At 54.4% G+C, this 13274-nt stretch overlaps 1 protein-coding gene across 3 annotated transcripts; it reads left to right on the top strand.

Annotated features, from left to right (window-relative positions):
- Positions 1–606: 606 nt before the first annotated feature.
- On the top strand, positions 607–10564 carry Carhsp1 (calcium regulated heat stable protein 1). Of its 3 annotated transcripts, none has more exons than XM_005349289.3 (4): positions 607–660; positions 8661–8828; positions 9373–9495; positions 10164–10564. In XM_005349289.3, exons 2-4 carry the CDS (start codon positions 8668–8670, stop codon positions 10324–10326), a joined length of 447 nt encoding a protein of 148 aa, XP_005349346.1. In that variant the 5' UTR covers positions 607–660; positions 8661–8667; the 3' UTR covers positions 10327–10564. The 3 variants fall into 3 exon arrangements, with proteins under 3 accessions (XP_005349346.1, XP_026636061.1, XP_026636060.1); XM_026780260.1 differs by lacking the exon at positions 607–660 and adding an exon at positions 2094–2124; XM_026780259.1 differs by lacking the exon at positions 607–660 and adding an exon at positions 2957–3008.
- Positions 10565–13274: the final 2710 nt, after the last annotated feature.

Below are 13274 nucleotides of genomic sequence, written 5' to 3'. Positions count from 1 at the left end.
ACAGTCTCTGTGCGTTTCCTCTTCTGCGAATTGGAAACAACACCCTTTACGTCCACAAAGAAAGATTCAAGGATTCAGTAGAGATGCATCTCATTCCAGATCCATGAGGGAGACTGAGACCAGCCTGTTTCAAAATTAGCCGACGGAGAATAAGTTAATCACCCAATGAAAAAAGAACAAAACAACAGCTTCCCTCCTGCCTTGTTTTGATGTTTCTCTGTCTCTAGCTTGTAGTTTCTGCAAAAACTCTGGCGCTGGGCTTATCTCTAGTCAAGGGCAGGTGCGGGTTGGAATTGTGCCTAGGATGGGCAGGCACGGAACGTGGAGACCCGATTGTGCCACTTTCCCGGGCACTGGACCGTCACTGGGCATCCGCAGCCCGGCGTGGGGAGGACACATCCAGCCGAGTCCGAGGCGCGCATCCCGCGCTCAAGCCTGCGGGGCGTCAACACAAAGGTCCCGCGGCAGCAGCTGCGCAGCTCTCGTTCCCCCCCCTCCCCATCAGCCGGCCCAGTCCCGCGTTCCGGGCGGCGCGTTCATTGGTCGGGAGCTCTAGGAGGCGTGGTCCCGTGCTCCACCCTGCCCGGCGGCCACGCCCCCCGCCCAGCTCTGTTTGAGCAGTCGGAGTCCAGCAGCTGGAGAAGTCAAACGTGTCGCCAGGTGAGCTGCTGTTCCCGGGACTCCAGGGAAGGGCGTGGTGGAGCTTAGGATTCCTGGGAGCCGCGGGGACAGGGCCGAGGCTTGCTCTGCTCTCCTGCTTCCCCACTGCGAGGTCTTTCGGCTCTCCAGCTCCGCGCTGGGTCTCTCCCAGGACATGCCTCAGTCGCCCGGGCTAGTTTTGGGGAGCGCGGGTTACTCACCTTCCCTAAGGGGACACGGGTAGGTGTGGCCGCAGTAGGAGGTGTCCCTGCGGGACTTCGGGTAGTACTACCGCTAGGCCACCTGTTTTGTGCGTGGGCAGCGCCTCCCTCCTCTCCCCCGCTCCCCGCCGCGTGCTTTCGGGCGGACTGGAGGTACTGGGGACTCTCAGCTAGCTGGAGGCGGAGCGATCCCCGACGGGTCGAGCCTTGCCAGCTGCGTGCTGGGCCGCGGGACAGTAGCTAGGCCGGGAGAGGGGGAGCCGCCCTGGCCCCTCGCAGTTGGCCTCTTCTGGGGAGGCGGAGCGGCTGGGCGCACTCTCTCTGTGTTGTCGCGGGGATGGGGAGAGGGGGCGCTAGGGCGCAGAGGAAAACTTCACCCGCACTGGCGGCCTTTAGAAGCCGGAAATGCAAGGTTAGGTTTTGATTTTTTTTTTTTTTAAAGCCAGGCTGTAAGTCCACTGCTTTTCTGGGGTTGCAGTGTAGGTCTGTACAGGGTGAACTGTAGATCAGCCCTCTCTTGCAGGGTCTGCGTTCTGAGAGGTGGAGGTGCCTCTTTGCAAAATAGGGGACCGCCTCTGCCGACTGGAATACATAAATAACCTTTTCTACCAGCAAGGGGTGTGTGCGGGAATAGAGGTTGCTGGCTAGCCCAAGTGCCCGGTAAATAGGAGCTACTTTTTATTCCTGCTGGTTATTCTGCCATCCCCTGCCTATGGCCAAATCTTGGTGCTGTTAGTCTGTTCTCCAAGCTGAAGCCAGAGGGAGAGTGTGAGAACAATTGACTGTTGGGTTATACCTGCAGTCCCGCACCGGAGAGGTGGAGAAGTAGGAGTCGGAAGTTAGGGTCATCCTCGTCTCCATAACAAGTTCAAGGCCAGCTGCTGTAAATGCTTACACCTGTAATTGATTCCCAGCATTTGGGAGGCTTAAAGCAGAGAAACTTGTCCACAAAGCAAGACCCTCCCTCAAAACACCAAACCGGTTAAACAAAAACAATGCTTAAAACCAATCCACAAATTTGTGCTTAAAATTGTCCCACATCCCCAGTGTTTGTCCTGTTGGGCTCAAACTTTTCAACAGGACCCTCTCTCTCTGGCTGCTTTGTGTGGTGTCCCTAATTGGGGTCCTTTAAGCCTCAGCCCAGCCATCCTCTGCTCTGGGACCTGTCTCCTCAGAGTCTGGCCTCCCTCCGACATCTCCTCTTGAGTGACAACCTGGGTGGAACCATTGGCCGTTACTCCCTCCACTCGTCTCACTCCCCAGGGTGAGAACAGGATCTTTGCTGTGTTGGGATCTGAGTAAGCTGTTAGCCCAGCCTGGGGTTGCGGGGGCGGGAGGGGGGGGGAGGAAAGACGATGACGACGGCAGACTGGTTTTCTTTGTCCTACTGAGTGCTAGGGCAAGAATTGACTGGCAGCTGCGGGAGGGAAGGGTTCTTCCCATGGCCCCAGTGTGACCGTGCAAACCAGGGGTCACCTCCTGCACTGCATTGTGACTGGCGCTGGCTGCACGGTCCCTGTCCAAACTGAGGCAGGGAACTGGCGCCTAGGACAAGATGGGAGAGGGTGGAGCAGAATGTTGGGAGGAGGATTTCAGGGCTAGGTTTGTCGGAGAACAGGGTCCAGTTGGCCTGGGACGGAGGACTCTCAAGCAGAGCCCTAGGGCAGTGGTGGTTTCTGTCCCGAGGATGGGTGTTCCTGTGGGAGTTCTTGAGGCGACATTATTGGGATAAACTGCTTTGGGTTCCTGGAGCTTCCAGCTTCCCGGCACTCAAGGGTGGGGTTTCCCAGCTGGGCTGCTGAAGGGAGACAGGATAGTCGCTCCTCTCCTCAACCCTGGCTGTTAGCTCTTCTGTTTCATGGCCCCGCCCCTGGTGTCCCTCCCTTCTGCACGCACAGAATCCACTCTTCCCCAGAACAATGGAGCAGCATGTGGCTAGCCAGCCCGGCTGCGCTGCCTGCTGTTGGAGCCTCAGGCTCCGTCTCTACTCCTGTGTCTTCCCGGATGCCTGTGTCCAGTTGAGCTGATTGGTTCTTCCCTGTCCATGGCTTGGGCTCTTTTCTGTTAGACTGTGGCCTGGCGGGTTAGGGGTGAGATGAACCTTGCAATCTTCTGGAACCCTGACCCTGTGCAGTTTGCTTGTGCTGGGTGAGTGTGCCTGTCCATATGTGTCCCCTCCCCCAGAGGGCCTGCCTCTTCCTAGCTGGATAGTTTAGTGGCAGCTGTCTCTTTGGGAGCCCCTTGGAAAGGCTGTCTTGGGGATGGGGGAGCAGCTCACTGCTAGGGCCACAGATCCTGCAGCCCAGCACCAGAAAAGTGACCAGCTGCCCATCCCTAACTAACTGACCAAGCAAAGCCTTATTAACTCTGCCGCCATCTGTGGAGTTGGAGTTTTCTTTTGGATGTTGGCCAGAGATTCCTGGGAGGCACTGAAGTGGGAGAAGCCCCAGCTGCTGAATCTATTGTAGTTTTCTCATGGGACAGGGAAATGGCGATGTGCTTACCTGGGAGGCTAGCAGGAAGGGGATTCTAACACCCGGTGCCCATGAAGCCCCTATGATATCAGAAAAAGCACTGGCTTCCCAATCCATGGCAGGGTCTTGGAAGTTCGCGTGGCCTGCTCTGTTCCTTTGCCTGAGTGACCCGAGTCTTTAACCTACTTCCCTGCCAGCAGTGGTCAGGCTCTGGACTGGAAAGTGTCCCAGTCCAATGCTCAGCAGTAGCCTTCCCTGGCCGCAGACCCACACAAGATTCCCTAGTGTGCAGAACAGGCTTCAAAAGGTTCTGGCCTTGCACAAGGATGAAGCCTCCAGCTTACCCAAGCTCTTGTTCCCTGACTTTCCATTTTCCTGTCTTTGAGGAGCCATAAACCACACTCCTCTCACTAGTCTGGTAAGCACCTGGCTCCCCAGCTCAAAAGATTTCTCAGCTGTGTGTGATGGCTCACAGCATACCCTATTCTTAGCACCAGGGAGGCTGAGGCAGGAGAATTGCCATGAGATTGAGGACAACTTGGGCTATGCAGTGTAAGATCCTGATTCAAAATACTGAAAAGCTGGAATGTTGGAAGCTGGGGCTTTAAGGCCAAGAGCACAGAAAGTGCAGGGCTTGGCACATCCCTGGCACAGGGATGGGACATTAGATTTTGGGATGAGCTGTAGAGGGGCTGAGGAGGCCGGCCTGGTGCCTGCTTGAGCTCCCAGAATCCTCCAGGACTTGCTGTAAGGTCTATGGAGAATTCCCCGTCTATTTTTGGCTAAGGGCCCCCTTTGCCACATTTCTCAGGATAAGAGGCTGACGCCTCTCCCTGGTGAACAGTCAGGGTGGGCCTCTCCCTAGGTTGGGTTTGTCTGGCATAGGGGTTTGTGTCTTATCCTGCTGGTGCTGTCCCCACCCTCCACCCCCACTGAGGGTTAGAAGGTTTCTGCGGGTACATGATGGTGGTGCTGATCATGCTGTACGCAGCTGAGGATGTGGTTCCGTTGGTAGAGTGCTTGCCTAGGATTCAGGAAGCCCCGGATTGCATCCAGCTGGGCTACATGAGACTTTGTCTCAAAACAAAAGAGGTATAACAGGGGCTCAGGTGTTACAGGCGCTATTCACTCGTTCAGCATGTGCACATAATGGATGTGTGCACTCTGCCCCTATTCCCCACATATATACATACAGACACACACACACACACACATACACACATATATAGCCACTTGGTCATATACTCATAAGCACATTCCTTCATATAACTATGCAGATGTGTGTTCACGTGACCATGTACATAAACATGCCCCCACATACACATATGTGTACACATTATACTACATAGTCACACACAGATAAACACCTTTGTGTACCTAGTCTGACAGTCACGACAACATCTTGGCCACTTTATTTTGCCAGAATTTGTCTCAGGCAGAGGCTCACTAGGGTCTAGCCCAGACCCCCTGCCAGCAAGAGCTTCAGCCGCATCCAGCTCAGTCTCCCAGGAAAGCATCTCGGAGGGTGGGCTGCACCTTCTCCAGAGCGACACCTGGTATTGCTGGGAGAGCAGGTAGAGGGCAACAAGATAGCCTGAGCTAGGTGAGCTAGGTGTGGGAGTGGGAGCTGGGGGTGTTTCAGCTACAAGCGACAGACTGCTGCCGTAGACTGTGTTCTGGTATACATGCAAGGCCAGAGAAGCCTCCTGGATACCCCTACCCCGCCCCAGCTGGACTTTGTCCCCTTCCTGGACCAGCTGGTGGGCTGGCTCTCACTGGCTCAACTTCCTTTCAGCCTCCTGAGTGGCTGGTCTGGGTAGTGGAACAGCCTGTGGGTCACCCGGGGAGCTCTCCAGTTGCCACCCTAGCTCAATCCTTCATTCTGTGTTCCAGTTTCTTCCACTGTGTAGTTGGGGTGAGTGTGGCACTCCACACACACCAAGGAAGAGGCTGGATTTGAGGTGTGAGGAGATTTGAGTGGAGAGCCAGGCAGACCTCTTTGGGCCTTTTTTCATCAGCTTGGAGAGGTGGGCATGAGCAGACAGGCAGAAGGTTCAAAGCGGGAGAGGTGATGATGACAGCCATGGTGATGCAACTTGCTTCCTGGTCTGGCCCTGCCCTCTGAACCTTACTTCCTGCTCCTGCCCCACTCCCCAGCACTCCGTGGCCTGGAACCACAGCAGGCCTCCTCACACCCTGCTTTCTGTATCCAGAACAGCCTCCCTCTGTCTCTTTTCCTGAGATGTTCTCTAGCCTAGGCTAGCCCAGAGCTCTTGGTCTCCAGCTCAGGCGGGTCCAGAGGATCCTTTTGCCTCTGCCTCCAAAGTGCTCATGTCATAGGCAAGCCCCGACGTTCCAGCTTCTCCCACTGTTTCTCCAATGCTGACTCTTGCACCTCCACCCCATCCCTTCTTATCCCTTTCGTTAGCAGGCTTGTGGCACATACTGGATATGTTTGTGGAGTGACGTTGTGATTGCAGCTTACAGCAGTGGCCATAGTGAGCTCTACCCTCAGTGCTCGTAGGCATTACCTCATTTCCATGTCATGAGTGGTGTGAAGCTGGAACAGCTCCCATTTCTCAGATTAAAAACAACAACTGAGGCCCTGAGAGGTTGAGTAAGTAGTGATCCCTCAGCTGGCAGGTGGGAAGATCTGAACTCAAGTGTCCAGACTGGGGCTGGGGGAGGGGAGGAGAGAGGCGGGGAGACTGGTTAAAACAGGGAAGGGCAGTTCTCCTCATGCTGATGTCATCAGGTCTCCCGTGGTCTCACCCGCTGTCCTGAGAGGCTTGGGTGGGGCCCATTCTCCCTCTTTGGGCCAGCCTTCTTCGCAGAACTCCCGGCAATGGAACATTCTACCACTCTATGACCTGTGCTAGAGACCCAACCGGCAGGCCAGCAGCCAGGACCTCTTCAAGGTGGGGGCTTCTCTGGACTCGTGGTCCTGCCTGGCTGGGGCCACAGCTAAGAGGTCAGTAGGTAGCTGTGTCACTTCTCTTGAAGGCTGGCCAGTGACATATTTCCAGCCAGGCAGGACTGAGTCCCCAGAGAGGGGCAGGGAGTGTGGAGGATAAGTCCGAATCTGTGGGCAAAGAGGCCCCTTCGCCTTGTACCCCACCCTCCCCTGAGCCCCAGGACTCCAGGTGGAGGGTCAGGGCTGACCCAGGGACCTAGAGCTGAGGGGCTGGGGATGCAGCCCAGCTGGCAGAGTGCTTGCCCAGTGTGCACAGAGCCCTGGGTTCGAGCCGCACACCACATAAGCTGGACATGGTAGTACACCGCATAAATCGCACTTGAAGGTTGAGGCCCGTGTGGACTATAGGGGACCCTAAACACAACACCAAAAATCAAACTGTAGCTGGGCTGTTTGGAAGACAGATCTTCATATCTGACAGACCAATCCAGGGCCATGCAAACCTGCTCAGACTGTTCCTGTCCCATTGACTCTCCTGACCCTGCTGGAGTATTTGGCTTTGCTGTCCCCATCTCCATCCCTGAGTGTGAGTTTGACTCCAAGTCCAGAAAGGGGAAAGGACTTACCTAAGGGCTGACCAAGAGTTCTTGACCTTGAGTGAAGGCTGGTTGGTCCCCCTGTCCTGGATCACTGTGTACAGTGGCCATGCTGCCCATATTCTTTTTAGAAATATTTATCATTTAATGTATATGAGTCTTCAGGCGCACCAGAAGAGGGCATCGGATCCCATTACAGATGGCTGTGAGCCACCATGTGGGTGCTGGGAATTGAACTCAGGACCTCTGGAAGAGCAGCCAGTGCTCTTAACTTCCACTAATTCAGTCGTCTCCCCACCCCCTTTTAATGTTGGTCTCGGTTTAGTCCAAGCTGCCTTGAGCCCACAGCAGCCCTTTTGCCTCACCCCACTCCCACCCCGGGTGTGGCTGGCCTCTAAGAGCCCCTGAGGGGTCACTGAGAGACTCTGGTGACCTCGTGGCAGAGAGTAGTGTCTGGGGCTAAGTGTGAGTTTGCTGGAAGAGTTCCTCCTCTGGGGACCCTTAGTGGTAACCCACCTGGCCATGAGCTCTTCTGTCAGCCTCCCAGGGAGCCATGCTGGGCTGTGAACTGCCCGAGGTGTGCTCTGCAGTCTGAGGGAGAGTGCTCTGCAGTCTGGGGGACAGGTGAGAATGGGGGCTGTTGACTTGCGCTTTTGGCATTGAAGTCCCGCACTGCCTCCCTCTCACAATATTTACCGAGTGTCCTAAGCATGCCAGGGTCTGTGTTGGGGACATAGAGGGTTACCATAGGGAGTGACCTGGCATATACCCCCTGCCCTGCCGTCTGTGTGTGTGTGTATTGTGTGAGTGTGGTGTGTGTGTGTGTTGTGTGTGTGTGGTGTGTGTTGTGTGTGTGTGTGACCAGAGAATAACCTCCACTGTTATTCTTTCAGGTGTTTATTTGAGACAAAGTTTCTCACCGGGATCTAGGGCTCCATGATTAGGCTAGGCTGGCTGGCCAGGATCCACCTGCCTCTACCTTCCCAGTGCTGGGATTACAAGCACATGCTACCATCTTTTAGAAGATTTATTAGCTGGGCCATGGTGGCAAGCGACTTTAATCCTAGCAGGTGGGAGTTGGAGGCTGGCATGGTCTATAGAGCGAGTTCCAGGATAGCCAAGGCCACACAGAGAAACCCTCTTTTGACTGGCGGTGGTGGCGCATGCCTTTAATCCCAGCACTCGGGAAGCAGAGGCAGGTAGATCTCTGTGAGTTCGAGGTCAGCCTGATCTATAAGAGCTAGTTCCAGGACAGGCTCCAAAACTACCGAAAAACCCTGTCTCGAAAAACAAACAAACAAACAAGAAACCTCCCTTGACAAACAAAACCAAGATTTGACAAACAAAGCCAAGATTTGTTTTTAACTACGTATATATGTGGTCTGTGTGTGACTTTGTGTGTGTGAGTGCAGATGCAGGCTGGAAGCGGGCATCAGATCCCCTGGAGCTGAAAGTACTGGTGCTTGTGAATTGTCCAACATACAAGTGAACTTGGGTCCTCTAAAAGAGCAGTAAGCACTCTGGACAGCTGAGCCATCCCTCCAGCCTATACCAGGCTTCTCTATTACACATGCATTGTGGTGCTCAAACCCAGGTTTTCCTGCTTGTGTAACAAGTATTTTACTGACTGAGCTGTCACCCCAGCATGTGACCTGGCGTTTCCTTACACGGTGGAGATGGAGGGAGGCTTGTAGTTGCTATATGAGACCAGTGCTGGCACCTGAGCCTAGGTGACCTAGAGTGAGTCTCTAGGAGTCTGACTGGGCCCTGTCTAGTCCTCCAAGGCAGGACCCTGAGAGCCCCCTTCTCTCTGTAGGTCAGCCATGTCATCTGAGCCTCCCCCGCCGCCATCGCAGCCCCCGACACATCAGACTTCTGTTGGGCTACTGGACACTCCTCGGGCCCGGGATCGCTCTCCATCCCCGCTGCGAGGCAATGTGGTCCCTAGCCCTCTGCCCACCCGCAGGACAAGAACTTTCTCGGCGTAAGTCTCAGGCTGGCCACACACTTCCAAAATGGGTGCTGCTACCAGAGCAAGCAGGATCTATTTTCTGGGCATCTCCTAGAGGAGTGCTAGGTACCTTCAAACTCAGGAGCTATCCTCGTCCTCCGGTCCCCATACCCCCCACTGCATGATAAACACTAGGCTTTAGCCACAGAGGCCTCTTTCCCAGGAGGCCTTGACTTCCTCAGTTGTTGGGGGACAGTGTCTGGGCTGCCACTGGCAGGTGTAGATTTTATGGCCTGTGAGTGGGTGCCAGATCTGTTCCTAACAGTTTTTGAGAGGAGTGCTCCCGAATGTGTTGTCTCAGATGGACAAACAGGCCTGAGAAAACGTGCCAAAGTTATCCAGTCATTTAGACAATTCCATGTGACTCGCTCCCAGGCTTGTACACAAAGCCTGTGTGACGATGCATGGTGGCCCTAGCCAGGTCTCTCGGAGCCAGAGCCAGGAGAGTAACCCCAGGGCAGTGGGTGGCTGTTGGAGAGGACTGATGGGTGTCCCCTCACATCTCCCTATCTGTCAGGACGGTGCGGGCTTCACAAGGCCCTGTCTACAAAGGAGTCTGTAAATGCTTCTGCCGGTCCAAGGGCCACGGCTTCATCACCCCAGCTGATGGTGGCCCTGACATCTTCCTACACATCTCTGAGTGAGTTCACTGTAACATAGCTGGAGGTCTGGGCCGGGGGTAGAGGAGGTGTGGTCCTGGACCCATGCTGTATAGGACAGTGTGATGGGAAGGTTCAGGACGGGAGGGTGTATGTGGAGCCTGTGAGGCTCAGGGGAGTGGCCTGGTGAGGCTGGGGCTGTCTGTTTTCTTCTGCTCCAGGAAGGAAGCATAGGGCTGGACCCCTTCTCCTGCCACTTGGTCACTAAGGCTCTTCCTTCCTGTCTGCAAGCTTGCAGGAGTCTGGGGTGTGGCCCAAAAGCCCCCAGCAGTCCCTTCCCTGTTTGGCTCCTGAGCAGCTTTTGGGTTTCCTAGGAACCCTAACTAGAACTTCTATCCAGACTTTGTTCTTTGCCTGAGCATCCTGTCCACCCTGACTTCAGTCCTGAACTGGGGACTGAGTCCGAAGCTAAGGGCACATGCTGACACCCTGACATCCATTCTGCCTCAGCCAATGGAAGGCAAAGCCTTTTCCCCCAAAGCCCAGCTAGAAGAAGGGGGGCTGTGTTGCAGCCTCTGCTGTGATGAAGTGCTAGCTCTTTTATGCGGGTGCTGGGGATCCAAACTGAGGAACTCAGGCTTACAAGGTAGGCACTTTTCTGGATGGTGCCATCTCCTCAGCTCTGATGACCGCTCTTTCTCTCCTGCAGTGTGGAAGGGGAATATGTTCCAGTGGAAGGCGACGAGGTCACCTATAAGATGTGCTCTATCCCGCCCAAGAATGAGAAACTGCAGGCTGTAGAGGTGGTCATCACCCACCTGGCACCAGGCACCAAGCATGAGACCTGGTCCGGGCATGTCATCAGCTCCTAGGACCTGCAAGAACCCCTTCTCCTGGGCTTGAGGGAGACTCTGGGGGGGAGGAGGAGCAGGACACTCTGGATATAACATTCTACCAAGTGAGATGGGGCCTCAAGGCCGGCATGGCCCCTTTCAAGCATTTCCTGGAAGAAGGGAGTTGTGGGCAGGCAGAGGATGCTCAGCCACCAACACAGCCTCCAGCCATTGCAACAAGCTCTCACTGTCTGAAAACATTAAAAGCATTTGAAAAGGAGAGGGACCTGCTGCTGTGGCTGAGTGGAGAGGAGGGTGCAGCTCCAGCCCAGGGCGGGTAGGCTAAACCTGCTATTTTCCCAAATGCCCCGCCCAGGTCAGACAAACCCTAAGTACTCCTCCTGGAACTAGACAAAACCCTGGATCTATTTTCCCCGCTGAGGGATGTCACCAGCCCTATGAGACTTCCATGACCCAATGCCCTGTCTGACTTGGGACCAGGTTAGATTCATCTTCTGATTGCCAGTCTGGCTAGCTCCAGGGAAGCCGGCCTATGTATGTGGGGACCTTTTCAGGGGACTTTGCCTTTGGAACAGGTATGTCTCCACCTTCTGGGAAAGACTCCAACCCTTAGAAGCTCCTGCTCTAGCCCAGCACCCTTTGACTCAGCACTGATCCCTGCCCCTGGGAATGCTGGTCTTTTCTACTTGTAGGTGTAAGGTACCCTCTCTCTGTGGCACCGAGTCTGGCATTAAGCCAGTGCTGACGGGAGCTGTGGGGGTGAGGAAGAGGCCTCTGCAGGACCAGCTGTAGAGAGGGAAGGGTGCTCTGCACTTGGGAGGCTGGGGATGTAGCTCAGTAGTGGTGCACTCGGCGAGCATGTGCGGGGCTCTGGGTTCCACTGCTAGCATAAACCCCAGGACTTGGGCTCTGATGGCTTTCACAGTTAGGGGTTGAAAGAGAAATAGATATATATATACCTTTGGTGGGGAAGCAAGGCTTCTTTAAGACAGCTCTGACAAATACACTGCACTGAGCTACATTGAAGCCGCTGCCTGCCAGTTTTTTTTTTTTTTTTTTTTTTTTGAGGTAGGGCTTGCCATATTGCTATATAGCCTAGGCTAGCCTCAAACTCTTAGCACCTTTATGCCTTGGCTTCCTACTTTCTGGGGTCAGAGGTGTGCCTTCACACCCTGCTGACTTATTTTATTAAATAGCTTAAAAACTCCCCCAGAGCCCTGTTTGCCCCGCACTGCAGCACTGTAGATCTGTAGGTGTTTCAAACAAACTGTTCCTCAGACTCTTTTGGTGGTTGGCTATGGCTTTAGTTGTGATTTAAAAATAATAGTAGTAGCCAGGTGGTGGTGGCGCATGCCTGTAATCCCAACATTGAGGAGGCAGAGGCAGGCGGATCTCTGGGAGTTCGAGGCCAGCCTGGTCTACAAGAGCTAGTTCCGGGACTGGCACCAAAGCTACAGAGAAACCCTGTATCGAAAAACCAAAAAAAAAAAAAAAAAAATAATAGTAGTTGGGTAATGGAGTTTTTAAGCGGGATTGAGAACTCTTGCCAGAACAGGGGTACCAATACTGCAGGGGTGACTGGGCCCCCAGTCCAGACCAGAGGCTCCTTTGATAGCACTGTGGATCTCAGCATGTCTTCTGCATTAATGTGGGTCCATCCTAAAGGGACAAAGGCTGGAACTCTGATGACCACTGTGCTTTCAGACAGACATGGGGGTCAGGGTGAAGTGGAGGATGTGAGTTCAATCCCCAGAAAAAGTAGGCTGTGGCAGACACTCAGGTTGTCCTAGAACTGGGGAGGCTGGGCCAGGCAGATGCTCGGGGTTGGCAGGTGAGCCAGCCAGTCTGTTTGGAGAGTCTGAGGTCAGTGAGGGACCCTATTTTTTGTTTATAAAAGGTGGTTAGCACCTGAGGCATGAAAACAGGTTGTCCTCGTCCATTTGCACAAACAAAAACTAAGTGGTTAGCCGTGTGAGGGCCTTGTGCCGCTGGCTCACCTCCACCACCCAGTTTGACTATTTGTTGTTGGACTGTGGGCAGATGTTTTTCTACTAGGTCAAAGGTGGCTTTTCCCCCTCCAGGCTTGGCTGACCGCCTAGAGCCTCTCTTGGGGCGCCTCTGCTGGCCAAGGAACAGACTTCCAAAGCCACTCTGCCAGGACCCAGGAAGGTTCCCTGAGACTGACAGCCTTCTCCATCACCCCACTGTTCCTAGCTTTCACTCTGGTATGGCGAGGCTTCGGTGGCCCATGGTTGGCCTGCTAGCGGGCCCTGCCACCAACTGAGCTGCCAGCTACTTCTGCTGGCAAGATGGCCTCTGGATTCTTTTGCCCCACAGAACCTTTGTGAAGCGCTTGCTTTTTCTGTACGGCCACATCACTTCAGCCTCAGGGCTGTTTTGGAAGTGCAGGGCACTGGTATCAGAAAAGACTCTTCAGACAGGGAGTGTCAACAGATCAGAAGGGACACAGTGCTAGTGACTGGGCAGGAAAGAACAGATTCCCAAATCCAGACGTTTGGACCCCCTCTGCCACCTCTTTTTCAATAAAGTTTGTTTTTGTGCAACAAAATAAGGCGACTAGAGGCTGTGTGTGCACGCTTGTGCCTGTGTGAACATGGAAGCATTCCACTAGGTCAGGGTGCCTCCCAAGCAAATGGCTGACATCTCTGCAGCATGATTCTAACGGATGGGGGCGTCCCTTCATTACCCAACAGAGGAAGCTAGTCTGGAACGGGGCTTGTTTCTGTGGTGGCATCTGGATGCCATGTAAATGTGAGAAGGATCCTGGGGTTCCTGCTGTAGATGTCTAAAGGGGTTGTTGCGGCTCCCCGGGGACCATGTGGAGAACTGGAGATGGAGATGGGGTTGTCCCTCATATAGGTCCAGTGGCTCAGAAGGGCAGGCAACAGGAAGGCCGCCTGCCTTTGTGGGGGAGGAGTAGCAGGTTGCTGATAGGGTAATGATTG

This window comes from Microtus ochrogaster, chromosome 7 (assembly GCF_000317375.1).
Source record: "Microtus ochrogaster isolate Prairie Vole_2 chromosome 7, MicOch1.0, whole genome shotgun sequence".
In the NCBI taxonomy this organism is placed as follows: domain Eukaryota; kingdom Metazoa; phylum Chordata; class Mammalia; order Rodentia; family Cricetidae; genus Microtus; species Microtus ochrogaster.
Note: the sequence above shows the minus strand (reverse complement) of the source record. Positions and strands in the feature narration are given on the sequence as shown.